Source organism: Mauremys reevesii, linkage group 6 (assembly GCF_016161935.1).
Source record: "Mauremys reevesii isolate NIE-2019 linkage group 6, ASM1616193v1, whole genome shotgun sequence".
NCBI lineage: Eukaryota > Metazoa > Chordata > Testudines > Geoemydidae > Mauremys > Mauremys reevesii.
This window is the reverse complement of record NC_052628.1, coordinates 24546012-24571065: the sequence shown is the minus strand read 5'-3', so window position 1 is coordinate 24571065 and position 25054 is coordinate 24546012. Positions and strand designations below refer to the sequence as shown.

At 40.5% G+C, this 25054-nt stretch overlaps 1 protein-coding gene across 1 annotated transcript in view; it reads right to left on the bottom strand.

The window, feature by feature from the left end:
- Nucleotides 1–14716: 14716 nt before the first annotated feature.
- SLC1A3 (solute carrier family 1 member 3) overlaps nucleotides 14717–25054 on the bottom strand; it is an 81857-nt gene continuing 71519 nt past the window's right edge. The window contains exons 6-10 of the mRNA XM_039545757.1: nucleotides 24016–24311; nucleotides 21074–21307; nucleotides 20466–20660; nucleotides 19208–19342; nucleotides 14717–16623 (exon numbers count right to left, since the gene is read on the bottom strand). Of these exons, the coding sequence (XP_039401691.1) occupies nucleotides 16419–16623; nucleotides 19208–19342; nucleotides 20466–20660; nucleotides 21074–21307; nucleotides 24016–24311 (1065 nt within the window). The 3' untranslated portion in view covers nucleotides 14717–16418. The remainder of the gene's footprint in view (nucleotides 16624–19207; nucleotides 19343–20465; nucleotides 20661–21073; nucleotides 21308–24015; nucleotides 24312–25054) is intronic.

Below are 25054 nucleotides of genomic sequence, written 5' to 3'. Positions count from 1 at the left end.
TGTCCAGGAAAGTGTTAATGAGCTGATGTAGGCTCAATCAGCCTGGCTCTGCTAAACCTGCAGTTGGTATCAGGCTTGGAGGGATGGCTTATAAAGAGAGAGTCCAGTTTCATTGGGTCTGACTAAGAAGGGGGCCATATTTCTAACTCTCACTTGTGAGGGAGGCCTGGCTGTGGCTTGGAACAACTTGCGAGACTGCTTACTGCCATAGCCTCCCTGAGGAAAAGTAGGCCTGAGTGGGATTACAGCTTGCTTTGTTACTAGTGACCTATCCGCTCATGCTGAGTAACTCTGCTGCATGCAGGTGGTACCCTGCCTGAAGGGGGCAACCCCTAGCTAAAATATCTTTTTCTTAAACCCGACCGGGGGGCTGGTGGCAGTTTGTCTTGAGCCCATAACTGCTCACAATCTGCTTTTGCTGACATCTGTGCAACTCCTCAGAAATTATCTTCCTTTCTCTAAGAAAAGGGAGTTGCTCCACTGTATGTAGGGTGACCACCTTTGCTGTATTTTAAGGGACATTTGGTGCCTACTGCATTGCAACCAGTTCCCAATTGGCAGTTATTAAGAGATATTAAATCAAATGAAAATATATTTTCATATATTAATCATGCAAAGGACAATATGGCCAGTTCCCAAGAACTTAAAAATCATGGGTCTGGTCTCAAAAAATCATGATATTTGCTTAAAAATCCTGAGTTGTTTTTTTAAAATAAATTATAAATGTGAGGTTCTTTTTATTGGATTTCTGCATCTTTAGGTGCACTCTGGTCACATTTTCAATTTTTTTATTTGCAGCCATGAGGTCTAGAAACTTACTTTTTTAAAATGAAAGCTGAGATTCTCACTTGATACCAGGAGCTGGGACTGTATTTAAAAAAAAAAGCTAATGTCATGTTCAAAAAAACCTAACAATGTTCAGAGCCATTAGGAAAGGGATCAAGCATTTAGCCGTATGGAGTGGAAATCCATCAACCTCACATGCATCCGACGAAGTGGGTATTCACCCACGAAAGCTCATGCTCCAAAACGTCTGTTAGTCTATAAGGTGCCACAGGATTCTTTGCTGCTTTTATTAGGAAAGGGGTAGACAATAAGAGAGTAAATATCATAATGCCACTATATAAATCCATGGTATGCACCCACCTGGAGTACAGTGTGCAGTTCTGATCACCCCATCTCAAGAAAGATATATTAGAATTGGAAAAGGTACAGACAAGGGCAACAAAAATGATTAGGGGTATGAAACAGCTTCTATATGAAGAGAAATTAAAAAAAACTGGGACTGTTCACTTTGGAAAAGAGACAACTGTGGGGGATATGACAGAGGTCTATAAATGATGCATATTGAATTCTCAAAAAAACCCAACAAAAAACCTCAAACCTTGCAGTGAATAGTTATGCACAATTTATTGACTGGAATTTTTTCACATAAACAACAAAGATGAATACCCATTTCTTCAGAGGCAAGTCTGAGTAGTGGGTATTCACCCACGAAAGCTCATGCTGCAGAACGTCTGTTAGTCTATAAGGTGCCACAGGATTCTTTGTTGCTTTTACAGATCCAGACTAACACGGCTACCCCTCTGATACTTCACATAAACATTCACTGAACAATTCTAAACAGGGAATATATTGGTAAAAAATTCAGTCCATTCATAGACAAATGTAGAAGAAGATAAAATGCTAAATTTACTTAATAAATGATTTGGCCAGCTCCATATATTCCTTTTTCCAGTATAGACTTATGCATGTGGGTAACTTTATTCACCTGGGTGGTCTCAGTGAATTCAAATAGTCTACTTATGTGAGTAAAGTAGCTCATGTGCTCAGTAGGATCAGAGCTTTAGATACTAAGGTGATATGAACATTATAAATATCTCAAGTAGGCAGAGAGTGTGTGTATTTCTCAGTGAAACAATGGCTATATGGGGTACCACGGAATTATTCATGCTTTTAACAGGAACAACAGGACTGTCAACAATATACTGTAAATAATAATAATTAATAGATTAGGACAAACAGCTTAAATATTTAAAAAGTTTCCATTAAAATGTAACTTGATACATAATTGCACACGTGCATTTGAGATGAATGCAGTGTGCATTCATATTTTCTGTTCCTTAGCACTCTTTTATATGCATCTGGGGAATCAGGGGTGGCTCTAGGTATTTTGCTGCCCCAAGCATGGCAGGCAGGCTGCCTTTGGGGACCAGTGGACCCTCTGCAGGCATGCCGCCGAAGGCAGCCTGCCTGCTGTCCTTGCGGCGACTGGAAGAGCGCCCCCCTGTGGCTTGCTGCTCCAAGCACGCGTTTGGCGTGCTGGTGCCTGGAGCCACCCCTGTGGGGAATTTAGGAACATAGGAATTACCAGACTGGATCAGATCAGTGATCCATTTAGTTCTGTATCTTGTCTATGGCCAGGACCAGCTGCTTTAGAGGAAGATACAAGAATCCTGAAGTAGGCAGTCAGGGAAGAACACACCCAAAAGGAAAGTTTCTTCCAACCTGCTTCAGTTAGAGGTTGGCTTATGCTCTGAGACACAAGGATTTATACCTTTTTCCAAGTCCTTTTTGTAAATAAGCCTATCTAATGTACCTATGGGTTTTTATTATCCATATAAACATCCAGTCTTTGTTTTTAAATCTGCTGAACTTAATGATACGGTGGCAATGATTTCCACAGGCTAATTATGCATTATGGAAATTTGATGACTTTCTGTTTCATCGAATGCACCCTTGTGTTCGTATTGTGAGGGGGTAAATAGGAGTGCCCAATTTGCCTTCTCCTTACTGTTTACTGTCTATATTGCATACCTCTATCACATTTCTTATTTATCTCCTTTATAAACAGTCTTTTCAATCTCTTTTCATGCCTCTAATCACTTTTGTTATCTCTCTTTGAATGCCCCTGTGTCCTTTATGAGTGACCAGATACGAACACAATATTGCACGTGATGGGATACTATTTAGCTATTTAACAGCTTTTCACTATTTTCTCTGGTATCATCCATCTATTACTTATGTATCTTGACCTGTTTGCCTTTTTGACTGATCTGGCACATTCAGCAACCGTTTTTGGAATCCACAATGATGCCTCTGTCTCTTTTTTGAGGTGGACACTAAAATGTCATTAAGAACATTAAAGTTGCATGGTTAGACACATAAAAGCCAGGAAATGCCAAGATAAAAAGTTGTACATTTTGTGTGTGTTAAAATGGTATAAGATAGTATTGTTATACAAGAAAATCAGTATCCTGACTTGTTTTAAATACAGATTCTGTGACAATGCATCTCTTTCATCATGTCCGGACTCAGCTTTTCTCCCATGGGTGTTGAGGAGGTCGGGGGTAAATCAATCCCACTCCAGAGGTTTAGTATTTCATGTTGGTTTATTTACAATGTTTTACAGGGTAAGCCTTAGGGGTGGCTCGAGGGCTTCTTTAAACAAAAAACAAGAAATTACATTTCCTAACTGCCACTAGAGTACTGCCTCTGCCTATGCTGGCTACCAGTCCCCAGCCATTCTCTCTAACCCATGCTGGGCCTCTCCCCAAAGAGAAATAAACACAATATTTCTCCTTACAGGGGAAAACAGCTCTTTAGCTAGTAGCAGCCTTTTCTCTCACTTCACACAACCCTTCTACACTTGCTTCCCATCCCTTCTCTCTTTTCTCTCTCACTGAAGAGGTTTTTAAAGGTTACAGGCTGCCCTTGATTAGACACAGGTGTCCATAATTAACTTGAAGTAACCTCTTTCAGTTCATAGGAAAAAGAGCTTTAACCATTCTAAGACTGATATACAGGCAAGTCTCATCTTACGCGGGGGTTCCGTTCTGCGGTTAGCGCGTAAAGCAAAAAACGCGAATAGTGAAACACTCATTGAGTTGAATGACAGGCAGAATCACCCGCACTACAGATACAGTTTTTATATTGTTATTTTTCTTTTTTTCCTCTGTTTTTGCCGACCGTGCAAAGCTGAATTCGTGCATCTTAAATGTGCCTAAGATGCGACTTGCCTGTACCGGTTTCAACCACCCTTCCAGAGCTGTCAGGTCTGACTTTGTCACAATACAGTATGGATAGATATTATTTCACTTTTCAAGTATCCAGAGCTGCTTTCATGTATCCAGAGTTTCCATTCATGTGCATGTGTACCTTGTGTTTCTGTTTTGCATGGATTTGCATTCCCCTGAGTTTTAGACTAAGTTTTTGGCTTCCTTTGAATTTAAGTGAAATTCAGACCAAAATGCTGTTTTGCCTGAGCGGGGGGCAAAAATCTAAAAAACCACCAAGTTTCACATGGTTTCAGACTAAAACTATAAATCAACACAGGTTTATGTGAAACTCAGTGCAAGTCCAATGTCTCCTGATTTCTAAGTTTAATTATGAAGGTTTTGCACAGATCTGCATCCATTCACCACATCACTGAATTTCCTCACTTGATTAATCCTTATTCCCTATGTACCATTTAATGAAATCTGTAGGAAACTTTCCTATAAACCTGTACTTTAAAAATGGGTAAAACTTGAAAGAAAAATAATTTGATTTGTTTAAAACAGCTTTCTACTCATGTCCACTAGATGTCAGTGGAAACAAAGAATTCACACTTCCTGAGTTAGGGTGGACTTAATCCCTACTACCGGGTTGGTGCAAGGCCTGTGAACCCTCTTAAACATAAAGAGGGCGATAAGGGCATGGTCTACACTTAAAAGTTAGGTCAATATAACTCTAGTGCCAGAGAGCTGGCAACAGAAATGGCTGTACGAAGACATCTGCAGCTATCCTCTGTGTATTAGAGAAGGAAGGAGGGAGCTTAGGAAAAGAATAGGACCCCAGGAGCCTGGCCCTGAGGAAAGGCAGTACCCTGAAGAGACAAGGGTGGAGAAGAGAGTTTGTGGGGAGGCGAGTAGGAAGCAGGCCAGGGAGAGAGCAGCAAGGCTGGGGACTTCGCAGCATGTTGTAGGGTTCCTAGGTTGGAACCCAGGATAGTGCATGGGTCTGGGTTCCTCTACCAGCCACTTGGCATTGCCTTGACATTAGCTCCAGTGAGACTCTATAGCCTGAAGGGGAAACCACTTAGTGACCTGGATGGAGGGCTGAGTCATGAAGAAGAAGCTGCAGCTCCTAGAGTGAGAGAAGGGCTGCAGAGCGAGTGAGAGAGAGAGTGATACTGAGTGCAACTGCAGGAAGGGGTGCTGGCCTGGCAGAGCTAATTCCTAGAACAGTCAGAAGGTGGTGCTGCCTAATGGTGAAAACACATATCCCTGTCACAGGGGTGCTCTAATCTGTAGTATCCAGAGCTTTACTGCTCAAGATCTTTATTGCCGTCATGTATTCTCCCAAAATACATATAGATTCAAATCAAACTTATAGGCCTGATTTGCAATGTAGCATTCAACTTCCACAGAAGTTGATGGTGGTGCAGAGCACTCAGCACCTTGCAGGAGATAGTTTTTGTCAGAGGATATTTAGAGATCTTAGTGTAACACTTACTTTAATATGACCCACCACTTAGTTTTCTAGGTAACTAGTTTTAGAATAATGTTTCCTTTAATTTGGCTGCATTAATAACCAAAGGTGGTAAAATCAGTTTAAAAATTGCCATAAACACAGATTTTGTGCAAACATTTCAATTATTTTTAACAGTTCTTTTAAAGTTAATATAGTTTGATGGTTTTAAAGGAGCAGTCACCACACTTTAAGTGCATATCTCTGGCATGACAGAAGGGGTCACTGAAGAACTGTTGGGAGCACATGCCTCGTTCACAGCTGGAGGGTGGTCACTGCAGAACTGGTGAACCTGTAGCCCAGGAAAGCTTATGCTGAAATAAATTTGTTAGTCTCTAAGGTGCCACAAGTACTCCTGTTCTTTTTGCGGATACAGACTAACATGGCTGCTACTCTGAAACCTGTCCAAATGCAGTAGTATTTCCTCAGAAACATTAAAGAGTTTTTTGTTTGCTTGAGCAGGTTTTGATGGGCCATCTACTATGGTTCAGTATCACCAACCATAAGTGTTCAAAACTCATAAGTCAGGCCTCCAGAATCCTGAGACTTGCTTAAAAATAGTAAATTTGAGCTGTTGTTTCTTTACCTTGGGATTTCTGAACCTTTAGCTTACACTTGAGTTATATTTTCAGGCTCTTCTCTGCAACCATGAGGGCTAGAAACTAACTTTTAAAAAAATAAACAGATTCTCATGCAGTCACTTGAGTCTGGGAGTTTGAAGTACAAACACCTACTTCCATAAGAGTTGGCAGCACTGAAAGAGGAGGCAACACAGGCCTTGATCCTGTACTATGCAGTAGCCACTTTGCACCAGCACAAAGCTATAGGCAGTGGATCTTGCACTAGAATAGCTCCCCTGTCCAGGGGAATTCTCAGGTGGGCCTAAGTTTCTTTGCCACCTCTCTCCTGGCTGCCAGCATGAGGGATGCAGATGGAGAGAAGCAGTGGTGATCAGGGCCTTCTGTATGCCCTGGGGATACCTGGCTGCCTTCAGGTGCCCTTGGCAGCGGGTGGAGGCTAGAGCAGCTGTATTTGGGGACTGGCCTGACAGAGCTGATTGAAAGGAGTCGAAGACTGAGCAAACAACATGTCTACAGTTGAAGCCAGGTAGGTGAGGGGAGCAGGTTTCAGCCCCTCTGATTGCCTGCTTCCCTTTTCCCCACCTGTTGGGGTTAGAAGCAGGCAGTGCTCTCCCCCACTTCCGTTCCCTCAGGAGAACTACTCTCATGGGGTGGGGGAGGGCGGGGGCTGGGGGAGCTAAAGAGCTCAGCAGTGCAGGGCAGTACTGCCTCCTCTTCCCTCCCATCCTGAAAGCAAGGGACTGCTCCTCCTTCCCTGCAACACTCAGCCTGGGAAGCGGGAGAACAGGACCCTATAGCTTCAGGAACGGAGTTGAGCGTAGAGGGCAGAACTGTGTGTGTGTGTGTGTGGGGGGGGGCACAACAGATGTGGTGATGTTTTCATTTCTGTGTTTAAAAAAAACCAAACCTATTATTTTTCAGACTACTTTAGGCACTGGGGCCCAGGACTGGGGGAATGAAAAAGGCCTTTGTACTTCTCTTCCTCAGATGCACTAAGTGGTCCTTGGCCACAGCTAAAGAACTGAATCTTAGTCTATTGATTCATTACTAATGTGAGGATTTCTGTGAAAAATCTTTACAGTTGGTCAAGCACAAGCCTCTGCTTCTTTGCTCCTGCTCCTTGTGGAGGCAGTGTGTAATTGTTACACCTTGTTTTCAGTGTTCTGCCCTTTTCCATCTGTTAGGACTGTGCTGCCTCCCGCAAACTTCTGCTTTGCTAATGGAGACATCATCCTTGTTCAGTCTTATCTTGTTCTCTTTATATAAATAAAGTTTGTTCTGTCTAAAAGTATATGGAAACACTTGTGTTTTTGAAAGCAAAGCAAATGGTGTTTTTTCCATTCTATAGGAATAGGATTGGGCCCAGTCTCTAAAACACCAGGATTCCAAATGCAGGAAGTTTCCAGTGCTAAAATTTTCATTTAGGCTCTTCAGTAACAATTGACTGACAAAAGCAAGCTTGTTTGAGCATTCTAAAGTAAAACTGAGACTTTGAATGATGCTTCCATAGGTGCTGTCACATCTCCTAGCTTGAAGTGGTTTCCATCATATACAGGGCTTACAGTTCCGCCCCCCCCCACCCCCCCCCCAATACAAATTGTTCCAGCACCTCTGGATGCTCAGCTATATTGTGTTGGCTTTCAGTGCTATTACATATAGCAATCCTCCCATATGCAATCTTTCTTCAGAGTATCTGACTCAGTGTTTCTCAGACTGTCACCTGAAGGCCTTGTTCACTTCTGAGAGGCTCAAAGGAAACAAGCTAAAATGGACACACACATACAGAGAGAAAGAAAGTGTTTTTGTTTATGTTTTAACAAAACCAGAATGTGTTTCCACAAAGTGTATCACAACACATCCTGATCAGGGGTTCTGAGAACTACCCCAGAATTAATAATGAATAGTAATGCAAATTAAGTGCTCTCCCTTGATTTTGCTACATTTGAAGATAGCACATTAAAGAGTATGCAAAGTTGTTAATTTGATTGTTTAGTTTGCAAATGGGGGGCGGAGAGAAAGGAACATGTTTACTGTAAAAATAATCGTTGCCACATGATGGCAGCAGAATCCACCCTGACCAAATTTGGCTGTCATTGCTGGGAAACATTTACAGCTTTTAGCAAGCTGATTGAAAAGAGCCACAGTACATCAAAAAATGAAGCACTGGCAGCATTTGAATAGCCTTTTCTCATTGTGGGGGCTAAGTGGCACAGTGGGTTAGTGCCATAGTCTTTTTCTTCTGGAGACCTGGGCTTACATCCTGGCTTAGCTCATAAATGAAAGCAAGTTGGGTGGTCTCATCCTAGTTCCCATGTGTGCATATCACAAAATCTGCCACACAATTTGGCACGACTGGCAGTCTCTGCTTGGGAGAGGAATAGGAGAATAGCCAGGGTGCCAAAGTTCAAGAGCAAGGTGAACTGGCACAGCAGCATGGGGAAACTTGTACAGCACCTGTTTACACTGAGCTAATGATAGGCACATTTTGTCATTGGTCCTAAGTTCACACTCAGTTTTAAAAACACTTTCATTTTGGTTTATCTTCTATGAGCCAACTCCAATGGTCTTGGGTTTGTTGTCATCCCAGTTGACATTAATGCGAGTTTTGATCTGAGTAAGGAATGCAGGATTTGGCTCTGTTTTCATGCATAGCAGCAAGGAACAAATTAATTTAAAACTTATTTTAAAGTGAACTTAGTTTAGCTGTTCATACATAGAGCACCAATAGCACAGTCAATGGCAGGTCAGGCCCCCTAAGCGTCTGCACTGGAGGCACCACCTCTCTGGAGGGTTAAGAGGGTAGTCAAGCCTCGAAGTAGGTATTTATATCTCCTTCATTACCATAGTAGCTGAGTACCACACAAGCTTTAGTGTATTTATCCTCACAACATCCCTGTGAAGCAGGGCACTGCTATTATCCTCATTTTACAGATGGGAAATTGAGCCACAGAGAGGCTAAGTGACTTGCTCAAGGTCAGACAGGCAATTTGTGGTGAAGAGAATTGAACATGGGTTTACCAAGTCACACTCGAGTGGCATAACCAGTGGATCATCTTGCCTCCATGTCACAGTCAACCTTTGGCTTCTCAATCCATTAATTACAATAATTTGTATGTCATTAAAAAGTTATAAGTCAGACTCTATCTTGTATGGTATGTACAAAGAAGAGTTACATATGTAATCCAGAATTTGCCACAGAAAAAATGACTGCTCTCCAGCAACAGTATTCTTCTTCCTGTCTCCATCTTACTTCATCTTCTTCTTGGACTGTTATGTCTCTCTCCAAACAGCCATAAATCAGCAGAACTTGTCATTCCTGAAGAGGGTTTGTGTTACCAGTGTAAGAGAACGCATGCCTTTAGCTGGAGATCTTCCCTGCACACTTTACAGGTTCTTTGTACATTTGAAAGTTCATATCTTTAAAGAAGGAAGAATTGTATTTCGTATCTTTCTCCAATTTCACAAAGAAACAAAATATGGCCAAACTTTTTAAAATCAGAAGTAGCTCTGGTATCATGCACGTAGATTCAGAGTAACTCCATTTGTTTTGGATATCGGAGGAATTATGAGAATTATGGGAGAAACTAAATTTAAATGAGATATTTCCCTTGGGGAAACAAAGACTTAGAGCTATTCTGACGAGAAAAGAGAGGCAACAGTGAGGGAGTTTGCAAGAGAGGGAAATTGGAGAAATTGAAGAGAAGAGCAGAGAGAGAAAACAGGAAAGGGGAATATGAGTAATGGAGAGGCATGGCAAATAAAGGAGGGATTGAGAAGAAGGAAATGATGGAGGAATGGACATAAGTTTTTGTAGCCATATAAATAATAGCTGGCTAACAACAGGGAGACGATCAGGGAAACAGAAAGTTATTTATTGCCATTTCTTAAAGGAGTCTTGAGAAACTACTGAAAAACCAAATGACAACACAGAGAAAGGAAATGAGAAATAGTAGCTATGGGGAAATCAGAAATACAAGGTGCCTGAAGAAAAGAGGTTGTGTAATGAGCTATATTGCCTGTTTTCAGAGGCAAATGTTCCTGCAGTGAGTTTTGGGAGTTTCACACACTTCTTCTGGTGGATGCATTTGGGAGATTTCTTTCTAAGGGCTCAGTCCACCAATTGTGTGTATTGGGTTTAATGTTTCCTCCATTAGGACTGTCAATCTTGCTGCCTTTGCTGATGTCCTATTTTTTGTTGCAAGTCTGTATTTCTGATGTTGCATGATGCTACACACTGTGTATCCTGCTTTCTCTTTCTCTCCATTTGTTACTCCACTTCATGCGAATCTTTCAATACAGTGATGCCATTAAGTGCTGCAAGGTGCTTAGCCACCCAGCTCTCAGTGCAGTTCGATCACACTGGAAGTAAAGTGTGCTGCTGAATAGATGATAGCACCAGGCACAGTGTAACTTGCTATTTTATGAAGGATGTGGTATTGTGTTAGTTGAACAAAATGGCGTTTCTCATAATGGAGTACAAACTTCACTGCGGAATTCGTGCGTGTACAGTACTTCAAACAGGGAGACAGAAGCACTTTGCTCTGCCCATAATTGATTTTCTACATGAATGATCATTTTCCTTTATGCTGCCCACATGCTGCTTCACAGCCATAAGCTCTTGTCTTTGAATAGGGTGTTCATTATGTACCCCAACTCCCAAATAAAAGAGCTATTGAAAAACGGTAGAAGTCAGGGCCCTTTGCAGTGAACGGGGCACTGTTTAACAGGTAGAGCAATTGTGTGGGTAGGATCACCAAGTGATAAACTAATCCCTTGTCTTTAGCTGTGCCAATGGTGGTAGTAACGCCAGAAATAACAGGCCCTTTAATCAATCTGTAAGCATGAATATAATGGTTTATTACATAAAGTGGGAGAAATCTCACTGGTTCAGTTTATTTACATGATCACTTTGCAAAATTTCATACAAACATTTTGCACTTCCTAACACCTTTCAGCCAAAGTGAACATATTTTACAGTCAAATTAAGTTCTACACCCCTCCGTGAGGTAATTATTATTTATTACTATTAGCACTACCCATTTTACTGATGGATAAACTTCAGTAAGTACAGAGAGAGTAAGTGACTTCGCCAGTGTCACACAATGAGTCAGTGGCAGGGCTGGGAAAAGAAACTGGACTATCCCAGACTCTCAATCCCTCTTCCAATAGCATTCCACCAGGAAAGGCATTCCCATGAGTAATGTATCCAGAATATCTATGTGCATATGATTCTTTCATTAACAGAAAAAGTTCTTAGCAAAAAAGGGAAGAGGCACAATTATAGTTTTAGGTAGAAAATCCTCTGGTTCCCCCTCTGTTGGAATTCAGGCACGCAGTCCTCAAGGGGTCTTCTGGAGGAGTAAGCTAGATTTAGTGTGAATCCAGTGTGCTCTAGCACAGTGGTTCTGAACTTTTTTGGGCTCAGGACTATTTGTAAATGTTTATGGCCTGTTGCACCCCAGTAAATAGTCTGGGGGTGAGGGCCCAGCTGTGGTTTTGGTCAGATCCTGCCCCCTGGAGGGGATTGGATCCTGCCTGGTACTCACCCCACAGTGATGGCTCCTGTGCTGTGGGGCTGGCTGGGCTTGGCTCTCTGCTCCAGGCATTGCAACCTTAATAGTCGACCCCGGGCAGGTCCTTAAGCAGGGGGTGTGACTAGGGGCTTAGGCAGGGCTACATTGTTAGACAGTAATATGCTAATACCAATGGGATCTGGGGAAAAGTTTGCAGCAGAGTATGAAAGCTGGGAAAAGTTGGGAGAGTTTGACTACTGTGTTTTTTTCACTAGCAAATCATTCAGCTGCACTGGTGCAAACTTCTAGTGTAGACTTGCTGCAATGGTGTAAAAAGTGGCTTGCATTGATGCAGTTTACCTCTGTCCATTGGGGACTGTTTTGAGCTGTTGTAGTTGGAGCAGCCTTGGTGCTGCTCTAACCTGTGGTAGGGCCAGCGCATGTGCACTAGGCGAATCAGAAAGCTGTTACCAGCTCCTTAATGCCCCCACCTCCTCTCCTGTACCAGTGGATCTCTGCACAGGAGACAACCTGAGCCACTGCATTTATTGCCACTACAAACTAGGCATCAGTGTTTGAAATGTCTGAAGCAGTTTTTCAAGTTCACATGCAAGAATTCACCTTATATCTGTTAAACAGCATGAAAGGAGTATGGATGTTGGTTTGCAGTCTTGTCTATTAGATACTGTACAGCTAATAATGTCAGATGCTATGTTACTTTTCATCAAGACTGTCTTCCCCAGAAGTAAACACAGAAGTTAAAATTTTAATTAAAATTTCAAACCCATTTTACAGCTTATCGTAGTGACAAGTGCATCTCACCATGTTAACATTCAGTGTAGCATACTAAGAAAATGAGCACAAACATCATTGTAAAAGGAAATTCTGACCATTGTGGGACTGCAAAGGTAACCTACACTAACATTCTTCTGGGTTCTGTTGGGTTTAAATTACCAAAGAAAAGTCAATTGAAGGAAAACAATTTTGAGGACCTTTTATTATGGCCTACAGCTTAAGAGGTCATTGTGGAATATTTGTTTTAGGACCTAGAGGCAAGATGAGGTGGAGGAACATCAGACCCAAACAAATTTCATGAAGGAGGAGTGGTGTTCAGCCACTCATCACTCCTAAAGAGACATAAAGGAGAAATTATCTAAAATTTGATATCTGGGTGGAAGGACAAGAGCATCCCAAAGCCCACTCAGTGGTGTCAAAGACCCTGATCCTGCATTATTAAAGTCAATGGGAGCCGTGTTATGGACAAAGTGCAGAGTGGACTTCCTTTCTCTTTTACTCCCGCCTGTTGTAGTCCTTTAGACTGTGTTAGGGATATGTTTGCAGTCTTGCGTATTAAACATTAGTTTCATTTTTTTCTTGTTAATGAGTTGTTGCTTGTTCAGTTCTGCAAATAAGTAGCTAAATTTGATCTACCCTTGACATCTGATCATGTTTCAACCAATACATGAGAGACTAGGGAGTTTCCATTCTGCTCTGAACAGTTATAAGTTAAAAAAGTGGACGATGGAAGCTCCTTGGCTGTGGATGAATTCTCCAGTTAAGAAAATGTCTTTGAAAGCCACAAACTAGAGGTAATCTAATTAGGGAAACACTTTCCATGCACAATTCTAGTTATAGTTCTAATGACCAATCATGTGGCATTACATCTAGAAAAACTCCCTACTTTGACCACCAAAAGAAATAACTATTTTTGTATTTTAAAACTAAACTCAATCACTAGACAGTAGAATTGTTGAAATAAAGCTAATGTACCCATCAGTGAAAATTTAATTGAGTCACTTCTCAATTATGTTGTAATTCGATGGGATTGTAAGGCAGAACTGAGTTCTAACCGTCACATCATACTCTTTTTCTTCAGATTTTATTTTTCTTTGCTCAGTTGTGGTGATACCCTAATTAAACCTGTAGGCTGCGGTGGAATCAACATTAGAATTATATTTTCTAAATGATTTCCCTGCATTGATATATGTAATTTACAAGTTCTATGAAAGCTCTTATTATATTGTATCTTCAGATTCAAACATCTATATGAATTTGAACCAAAATAAACTTAACTTGAATTAACATTTCTTTCTGGTTTTTTTTACATATTTTTTCCCTTTGTCACATTTTTCTTCCTTTAATCACCTTTTGCATTCTATTATTCACCTTTTATTCATGTGAGAGTTTAAGAAATGAGTATTTGAATTCTTGAGAAGTACTGATGCATTAATAAGCTCCTGCTGGGTAAGAAGTACAGGATTTTCTGAAACCCTACAATACGAGTTCAGATATTTGGAATGTGTTTGAAGATTTCCCCATTACAAAGAATTCACACAATACGAAAATAATGTAAAACTATTTTTATTGAAAATACATCTACAAAGTAATGTTTCTCAATCCACATTGGGTGCAATCAAATGCAGAGCCAATGAGAGATGGGGAATGGAATCTTTCTATAGTAATTGATTTCCATAAGAAACAAAGTTAGTAAAAAAAAATCACAAACTTTGTGACACAATTCATTTTTCTCAATTTGTGTCATAGAAAGACAACCATTTACATTAAGTCTTTGCAGGGTATTTCCAAATAGAGTCTCAACAAAAATTAAACTGTTACTTCAGACATTCTAAAGTTAACTTTTATAAACTCACATTGAATACAGGATCTATATAAAAATATCTCTAATTACATATCCGAAGATGCCTGTCTGCATTCTAGGTTTTCATTCTGTTAGCAAAAAAAGTTCACACTTTATCACTTTCAGTCAGAGATTCATCTAGAGCTTTGAGGTGATTAAAGCACTGACTGCTGAATACTCTCGGCTAAATTCTGCTCACTTCACTCATGAGTTGTTCCTGCTCACATTGACTGGGCTGCTAAAAATGAGTAGTATTTGTCACTCTTGGAAAAAGAAGCCTGCCTTGTTGCTTTAAAAATGGGAAAAGACTGCCTTCAATCACCACACTCATATTTTCACCAGTTACATTGACATTTACACATCAATTCTTATGCTCTTCTAGAGCCAAAAGCTACAGATGTTCTTGAATGTTTGGCAAGTGGCAGTTGTGGTATGACATGGGAATGTCTCAGTTCTCTGTCTGTCTGTCTGTCTCTTTCTCTTTTTAGTTCAGAACAAAACCAAACATTTTCAAATAAAATAGACCACTCAACCAGTTTTGTGCTTGTGAATTCATATTCCTCAGCTACCTATCTCTAACTGCACCATAAATCTTTCCAGTTTGACTCCTACAGTAATACAAGGAGTGGAAAAGGAAAATATGTACAAGTAATATTTTTCATAAAAGGGTTTCTTCAGGGAATAATCTTGAAATGAACAAAAAAAAGCCTTAGGATTCGGAGTGTATTTTCCCCCACCCCCCCTTTTTTTTTTCTTTCCTTCTCTGTGACTTGAAGGAGATCTACAATATTACTCTTAAAAATCTTTTCTTATTATATTTTTAACATTTATTAAATGTATTTACTATTCTGCAGTTTATATATATTTTTTCCTAGTAAGTAATAGAGCACCCATTAGTTTTGCTTTCTAAAAAATTATTTTTTATATTTGAGATGCTGCTGGTAAACTCACAAAGATATGGGAACCTCCCAATGGGATGGGGCGTTCTCTCACCTATGTAAAACAAGGTACATTTGGCTAATAGTTTTACTACTTAATCATGGAATGACAGCAGGCTAATTGATGACAAGATTTCCATTTTTTGAAAGTGACCTCTTGGTCACAGGACTTCCAGCAATGCAATTTTAGCAACATGAAGACAGGTTTAGAGCCCCATCCAGTTAGGTTCTGAGCATCTCTTGCCAGGTATGAAGTACCTCTTGCAAAGTGCTGGCCCTCTCTGCTATTTTTATTACAGATTATTTAGACTGTGAATGCACCCACAGTGTGTTATGTGCCTTCTGAGCACAGATGACGTACACCTCCCACCCCAAAGAGCATAAAATCTAGGGCCTGGATTCTTCAAGCACTTCTCTGCATATGTGTAACATTGCTCATGTGAGTAGTGGCATTGAAGTTAAGGGGACTACTCAGGTGAGTGAAAATACGCATATGTATAAGTGTGTGCTGGTCAGTGGGAGCTGAAAGTGCTAAGCACTTGTCAAGAACTGGCCCTCACTGACCTTAAAGTGTCCTATGAAGATGAAATCACCTCCTCAGAAATGACATTTCAGCTCAGCTGATAAAAGTGCTGATCGTGGGTATTTTTTTTACCTGAACATCTCTACTTTTTAAAAAAAATTTAAAAGTCCTCCTTTTTATTGTCCTGCTAGTAATAGGATAAAGAAATGACATATCACCAGAAGGGGAAAAAAGCAATCCTGTTAATTTTCTTGTTTGGGTGCAGTTGTCAAGTTAAAAATGTTGATTTGTGTGCTTACTGATGTTAAGAAATGGGCAATAGGTATTTAAAAAAATAAAACCCTTTTCAGGCTGTATTATCTATTGTGACTTTCCAGCTTATAAAAACAAGATCACATTTACAGGATTGAGTAACATATACACTGGTATGTTTTTTAATGATTTAATAGATACTCTCCCTTTTTCCGTCCCCGTCCCCTCACAGTTAGCACATCTCTAGCAGGACCAGTATGATAACTTGTTAATTTTTTTTTAAGTGGGACGCAAACACATACCTTGGTCACTGCTAATTCAGAATGTTTTTGATTAACTCTGTTCCAATGCTATCATATGGGAGAAAGCAAGATATAAATGGACTTCTTGAAAACAAGATATAAATGGTTGTAGAAAGTATATTTCTCACACTTCTAGTGTTGGACTCATGCCTGGTCTATCCTACATCTTGGTTTCACTGTCTAATGGTTTTACACTCTCATTTTCCTGTGAGATCAATTGGTATGGTTTTTTCATTTCATTCTCCTCTATCACAGAATTACCCATCTCAGCATCCCTCTTCTTCAGCTCATTCCGTGACAAATGTTCAATTATCCCTGCACCAATGGAGTCACCCAAGACATTTGTAGTGGTACGGAGACGGTCCCTGTGGAAAATAGTTGAGTTAGTCTTATTTTCCCCACTTGTTTAAGTGAAACATTCAGAGTCTCTGTGTTAAAATAGCTTTTGAAAATAACCATGCAATGATCCAATACTTCTATGTGTATTAATTTATCAGAAATGTTAATGGCATTATTTCATCTTTGCAGAAACTAACAATAGTACCAGAATTCTAAGTCTAATGCAGTGACCTGAGACATAATGTTACTAGCCATTTCACAGGAGGATATGATTGCTGTGTTATGAGGTGATCCGAGCAGAGTGGGCTTGTGGAAGTTCATGTTTGAGGGCTTGTGAGTACGTTACAATAAGTCAGCTGTAATGACCTCCTGATATCTGAATTGACTGAATGTTGCCTTCTTAGCTGTCATTCCCAGAATGAAAATAAACTATTGTAAATAATCTAGGGTAAGACTCATGCGTGGTGCAAAGGCCCAGAGCAAGGGCCTTTGTACCACGTAAGTCCCCAAAATGGCTGCGCATGGAGACTGCAGGCAAGCAGCCTGTCACTGGGTGACTAGCCCCTTTAAGGGCAGATGGGCCCAGCCCTGCTTGTGACTGATCAGCTGCATCCCAGTTGAGGTTTTTGAGGAGCTGGGTGCTTGTCCATATAAAGACCAGCAAGAGATCAGTTGAGCTGTAAGTTGGCAGGAATGCTCCTGTACGAGTCCCTGTGTTAGGAGAAACATCTGGAGTGCCTGAGATGTGAAGGAAAAGCATCTGGGAGTTGTAGTCCATAGTGGGCACAGGAAATAATTTTTGACATTTTTGCTTAAGGTTTGGTTCAACCAATACTCTGTTGTGACATTACTTCTTCTTGGGATAGTGGACAGCCCAGCAGGTTACCCAGCGCTGCAGGGGTGTAAATATAACCCCTACATGCTGTGAAAGAGTTGCACAGAAGGCCCCAATGGTAAAGGGCTGGAGGAAGGTCCACAGAGGAGCTACTGAGACATGTTTATGTAAACTTAGTGACTCCCGACACAGTCCATAGGCTGGAATTACAGCTGGAGAGGAAGAATGCGTAACAATCCTGGAGCCAGACTGGGGCTGGATTTCACCTTCTCCTCACATCCACCTGCCTAGACCTTAAATGTTTGGGATCTATGCACATGGTGAGAATTTCACAGAGTTTGTGATACCCTTAAAAACTGAACATTGTTGCCATAAGTAACACTACTATTGGGGTAAAGCACACTTTTCTTTCTGGTACGCACATGAGCCATGGTGCTGTTGTATTTTCAGTCCTAGAAGTAGCACCATCCATAGGCAACCCTGTGAGGAATAGTGTAACACATAGGGATGGGCAAATGACCCTAGTATTGGGGAACGGTTTAAACACCCATATATCTCATCTGAATTCCCTTGTACTCCCTCTCAATGGGCTCAAACACTTCGCTACACTTACTTTGAGCTGCTATAAGGAAGTGGGGTGGTGGTAGGAATGAACAGCTAGGTGATCTCTCATCCCTGTCTGAATGTCTTCCATGGGAGAACAACAGCCATTTCATCTCTCCTCTGCCTTCTCACTTTTAGCAGCATCCCCCTTTACCCTACCCAGATAAGAAGCAGGACTGTGAAAAGGACATAACATAAGAATGGCCATACTGGGTCAGACCAAAGGTCCATCTAGCCCAGCATCCTGTTGTCCAACAGTAGCCAATGCCCGGTGCCCCAGAGGGAATGAACAGAAAAGGTAATCATCAAGTGATCCAAACAAATACTCTCTGAAGAGCTGGGATGGAGAAAAGGGGAAAATGGCTGCTATCCTTCCTTGACAGATATTGACGTGGACTGGAGGAACACCTACCTCTTCAATTACCCCAGCCCCACAAAGGCATCTCCAGGTAAGTGGAGCAGCCTATCTTTCACCCTTATTTGCACTGGAAGACATGGAAAGGTTCCTGGCTTCTGCTGCTGACAGTGATGCTGTTCTATCCCTATAACCGTGGACAGAGAAATGCAGCTGGGCCTAAGGGGATTCCACAAGTACTTACAAATGTAGGAATGCTGCTCAGTGTTCTCCTCCTTTAGCGCAGTGGTTCTCAACTCAGAGTCCATGGCAGCTGAAGCCTGGAGCCCTGAGCCAGCCCCCCACTCCCTTTCTCTGGCCCTGGAGTTTTTATGGCATATTGGGGGGACCTCAGAAAGAAAATGTCGAGAGCCCCTGCTCTAGCCGACACAGAGGTCGGGAAACAAATGAGTCAGCCACATTAGCCAAATGTCTGGCCATATTCAGATGGCTGATAAGGCTAATATGCATATTATTCAGAAGACTAATTATTCAATTCACCCATCCTTAGGGAAAGCACACAAACCTTCACTGGTCTGTACAGCCAGAAGGGTTGGGATAAGTCAACTCTGAACGGAACCACTGAATTTTCAGACTTTGAGCCTCCTTCATGGTAGAACTTTATTCTTCAAAGTAACCACATTTTCCAACTATTTTCAGTAAAGGAATAAGCCAACTGATCACATGACTTGCAGGTTCAGAAATTATCAGAATGTCCCTGTCCAATGCATTTTATAATATGCTATAGCCCTTTAAGGACTCTGTAAGAAATACTCACAAGAACCAGTCCACTGCAATGATAAGAGTGATGTCTTCTGTAGGCAAACCAACAGATGTCAACACAATGACCATGGTGACCAGTCCAGCCTGAGGAATCCCTGCAGCGCCAATACTGGCAGCTGTAGCTGTGATGCTATGAGGAGAGATGAAAGTGAAGAAATAAGTCAATTTCCAAAAATAATTCTCCTTACTATTTAGTAAACATTTTAAAAGTTATGAAGAAAATTACTGATTTTAGGATGAATATATGTTATAATTGTGATAGCAACTAGCAGCCCCAGGGATGGAGCAGCACACCATTGTATTAGGCACTGTACAAACAAAAGAGGAAAAGACAATTGTCCCAATTGTATAAAGGCTCTAGAGAAAAATCTGAATCAAGGCAGGCATTCAAGTGGGTAGTTTTCGTTCTGATTTTTTCATACGATTTCACATTGGTGGAGAAACACGTGATGCAGAGACCTAAGGGTTCTTTAAGTAGAAATGCCTATTTTAGAGATGGGTCTGATCTAAATCCCCAATCTGAACACATACAAACTTTATGAAAGTGTGGATCTGGATCCATAGTTCGGAGGAATCAAGATTTAAAGCACAGATCTAATGATAACACATCATTTATCATCCCTATGTAATACTGGAGAACTTAATCTAAAAGACAATATCCATATAATCCATGGCAAATTTCATATATGTACTGGAGTGCAGATACCCAGAATCAAAATGAGTTATGAGGCTTTTGAATTTTGAAAAGCAGAATTTTCCCTTGTCTTGATTGAATATTGAACTAGGATGACTGTTTTTAAAACTATAAATGCTTCTTACAGCACAAAGTTCATAATGAACAAAATTTGAGATTTCTCCAATTAATTTGTATTCCTTTAGCATTAGTATTGTAGCATGTTACTGTGCTGATTATTTATGGTGCGTACTTCACATGCAGAGGAATCACAAATAGAAACAGACAATTAGACAACATCAAGTGCTTTGCTATGTCTCAATAACACCATTTCTGCTCCTAGCATTCTTCATAGCAATAACTTACTCTAACACAAGTTGCAACTGGAGTATGCACTCACTGGACAGCAGAATATAAATCTACAGCTCTTAAGTTCTGCATAGATACTCGAGCTATCTAAAGTAAAATACTTCTTAAATGATGGCTGTTGCTGACCCTCTTATATGCAATGATCAGTCGTTCACATCACTGTTATTTAAAGGCACCTTGAATCAAAGTATATAGATAATGGCTTCTGTACCTGATTGTGATAATCTGCCCAAAGTTCAGTTCAAAGTTGTTAACCTGTGCGATGAAAATTGCAGCCAAAGCCTCATATAAAGCAGTCCCATCCATGTTAATTGTAGCACCCACTGGGAGCACAAATCTTGTAATACGTTTGTCCACTCCATTAATGTCTTCTAGACATTTAAATGTTATGGGTAGGGTGGCAGAACTAAAACAAGAAAAAAGACAATATAGTTACATACTCATTTATATAATAATCTTCTATACAAGAGAGGAGTAGACTTGAAATAGTGTCCAAAAGCATAAAAAATTAGTCTATGACAATGAATTTATTCAGTTAAATCAGCCTATGTTGTTTATCATGCCAATTATATTATAGCATAGATTTCTCAGGTGTAGGTATTGTTTGAACTTTTTGGCCATAGTAATTACAGCAGTACCTCCAGTGACATTTGTAAATTTCTTCACGGCAGAAAACCACCTTTTCTAATGCTTCATGGTATTTGTGTAGACTAAGGTCCTCTCATTGACATCTGTTGGAAATTTGCATATGGACTGCAGGACTGGAAACATTCTGGTCAGATTTTATTTATAATTGGGACTTAAAATTTCATAGCCTACCTTGAAGATGTTCCCAAAGCTGTGATCAGTGCCTGCAGAAGTCCTCCAATAAATACCCAAGGGTTCTTACGAACGACCAGGAAGTAGAGTAGTGGTAGAACAATAATAGCATGAATGAGCAAACCAATGATAACTGTTATAGTGTACATGGCAAGCTGTCCACCAATCACACCCATATCTTCCATCTCAACAATTTTCCCAGCAATCAAGAACATGATACCAAGTGGGGCATACCTACAAATAAGTAAGCAAATCAATATGTGCTGAACAAACAGATGTTTGTTTACAAAGTTATACTGATATAATGACCATAAACATCCTGGACCCATTTCAAGATCCTGGGAAGTGGCAAGTCAACCTAGTGGAGGCTACAGCAGTGAAAGTGGCTGCAACACTTGCGTGGCTCTGTTGGGGTCAGGGTCAGCAAAAAGGAGGTCAGGAACCGAATGCAGCCAGTCCATCTCCCAGCCATCTACAGCTGATGGACTCCTGTGGACTCCCGACTGCCATTTAAAAGCCACTTTAAACAATTCCCTGAGGACTACCCCTGTGTGGGGGAATGCCTGGGTTGTGTAGGGCTGGCATAGTGGCTCCTTTTCCACCTGCATCCTGGTTCCCAGTGCTGAAAATGGTTGAGGAAAGGGGTACAGCCAGAAAGCTATTAGGTTTGGCTGATGCCAGGCTGCTTCAGGCCATAGGCAGATGAGCATAGGATAGGCAGAGCCTAGGCTGCTTTTATGATGGAGACTGTGCACAGGGTTGGGGCTTTGCAAAAGTAGCTTAAACCACTTTCCTCAGCTGTGCCAAATACTACTCAGACAGAGCTGAGGTTGGGATCTAGTGCTTCAATACGCCAACCTGCTAGTTAAGGTATATAAGAGAGAATCTTAATTGCAGCTGGACTTTTCACAGGGTCTTATTTACAAAATTGTTACCTGTCATTTTACTACACTCATGTAAAATAATATAACTTGATTATTACATTGATTATAACATTACACTCAGCAGCCATCAAACCCACCTTGAAGTTTTCCCAATGTAATAATTCTCACTCCATATTTTAAATTCTCAAACATTTCCAGTATAATAATAATTAATAATGTTTAGAAATGTGATTGTAAAGGACAAAATGTTTGAAAAAATATTAGAAATTATTAGAAAAAATAAACTTCTTTATAGCTTTTCATCCATTACTTAAGGAGTTTCCATGACACTGGAGATGTATATGTGTTTGTGTAAAATGATCAGCTGTAGCATGTGGGGGAAGATGGAATTTCATAAATGAATTGTTGTATTTGGCCTCTGATTGAGAAATGTTGCATCATAGACTTTGTAAAGATTTTATGGTAACCTGTCTGAGCAGGGATTTCATTGTTATTTGTCTGTAGAATACCATATAAAAACTAACAACAATTCATAGGAGAATGAACATTTGTGAATAGCAGTGACATATTAATATGCTATGCACATTGCAAAAGCAAATAGTGTTCTGAACTAATGAAAATAACGGGCATATTGTTGATAAATGGGACATTGACATGGTACCTATCTCTCTCTCCTTATAGAGTTAGAGGGAAGGAGTGATAGGAGTTAGCGTATGATAAGAGGATCTTTATATGTCAAGCAAACTCTGTCATGGACTGTAAAGAGTATATTTACCTCTTAATGGTAATGACAATAGGGATTACTCACATACATCGAGAGATGAATATACATTAAAATATTTAGATCCTTTTCAGATTATCACTGTGCAGAACTCAATTTTAAAACATCATGTTTAGTTATAAATAGCTAAATGGATATTATCCTTCAGGACTGGATCCTCAGCAGCTGTAAATTGGGGTAGGCCTAGTGAAGTCAATGGAGCTATACCAATTTTCAGCAGCAGCAGATTCTTAGATTCATAGATTTTTAAGGCCAGAAGAGACCATGGTGACCTCACTGTACATTAAGCTGTGGGGGTATTGTTTGGCTTGAAGGAAAAGGTGTGTGGCCCTTTTTAGGATGGAAAGGCTGCCCCCCCTGGAAAGACCTCTGAGTGTGACAGTGACTGGTTGAAGCAGCTTCAGACCAGGTCAGTGTGGGGATGCTGATCCTTCCCCCGCCCTTGGTGACTGGAAGAAGGGAGACTATTTAGGTCTGCGCTGGTGCAGGAAAAGCCCTCTTTTTACCTGGATCAGGTAGAGCATCACCAATCCTCCCACCCACAAGAAATAGTTAAATACCAAATTTTTCATGATCTGCTGTGGGGATTATGCTAGTTGTTCTTTCTCAGGGGTCTGGGAAGGCATTTTTCCCATACCACCAGATTGGCCAAGGCAAGGTGGGTTTTTTCACCTTCCCTACAGTGGGTTGGGGGCTTAGTTGGGGCAAACATGAAATGACGGTTAGGTTACTATGTCACCACTCATTATGTCAATGTGGGTGGATATCTAGTGCAGGTACTCCATAGGAAAGGGATACAGTGATCACATAAAATGGATTGGTAAAGGATTTAAAGGAGATATTCTTTAAATGAAGAGAAAGTGGGCTTCAGGGCTCCTATGACTGGCACAGCAGGGAGCCAACCCCACCTCTTTTATAGCCCCCTTAACCCACATTTGAGGGAGGGAGGTGGTGAGATCCCAGCAGCGGGTTGGCTGGGGACCAGGATGAGTAAGGGGAGGGGGCTGATAGCAGCCCCCCCAGGTATATGTAAGGATTATGGAATTACCTGCATTGTACACTTTTATCTGCCAGGTACTCACTGACATTTAGGAATAAATTTGTGGCCTAACTAAATCACAGCCAGTCTTTCCTGTCCTCCTTCTGGCAAAGCTGAACAATGAACTTCTAATCTGACCTACAAAACACAGATCCTCAGTATCCAGCACATACTGGAGCTGAATGTTCAAAACATTTTGACATAATAATTTAACATAGCATTTAACAGAGGCACTTACCACATGATTAGAGCTACCAATCTCATGATAGCTTCATTAAGGCTATCAAAGAAGTGTCTTAATGGCTGCCCTTGCTCCTTCATGTTCCCAATCACCAATCCGAAGCTTATTGAGAAGACCACCAGTCCCAATGCATTCACTCCATTGACGGCACCTGGAACAGGGATCACCTCCTCTTTCATTCGAGTTAGGGTTTCCATTGCCTCTGATACATTGTTTATTACGGAAGACACAATGGATGTTTCATTGGGTGGAATTGGTACTCTAAACATTCTCTTGTCATAGTTCGTTTTGAACTTAAAAAAAAGAAGAAAAGACAGAAAATGGAGCGACTTACTACAAAAACAAACAAGTACACTCGTCATTTATCACTCTTGTGATCCTAGCATTATTACTTCCCCATTTTAAAATGTCTTTTGAGTTATTAGTTTGTGTCATATTTAGGGGTAAAATAAAGTTTTAGGGTGAAATTCTGGATCCCCTGAAGTAAATGGAAAACCTTGCATTGGCTTCAATGGGGCCAGCATTTCACCTTTATTTTCAAGAATTCATGTGCTCAGATTAATATTTCTCATAGTCATGATCAAAGCTGTATGTTTGTCAGATATATGATTTTTGTGACAAAACTGTGTCTTTTAGTTTGTGTTTTTATAATAAGTCATGATTTTTTCACTGAGTTTGCCTACTACTCAGCAAGACTTTTCCATGAATTGGCCTTTTTTGGCTCTTTATATGCTTTTAAACTATTGATTACAGATATTTCACACTTTTCTACTGGAAAAATAAATGTAAGGATAATATACGTATCATGTATAATGACTTTTCCTTTTTTAAATACTGAAATTAGGACTTTTACGTATTTTTTCCACGACAAAGCCATGAATTTTTCTCTCTTTTAACCATTTGTTATTGATTTACCTCTTTGTTTACAAAAGAATTCTGTCTCGTGTGACCACCAACATCAAGTGGACAAATCAGATTCAAGTTCTCAGCATTCTCCAAATCTTTGCTTTGAAAACAATATTCCACAATGCATTCA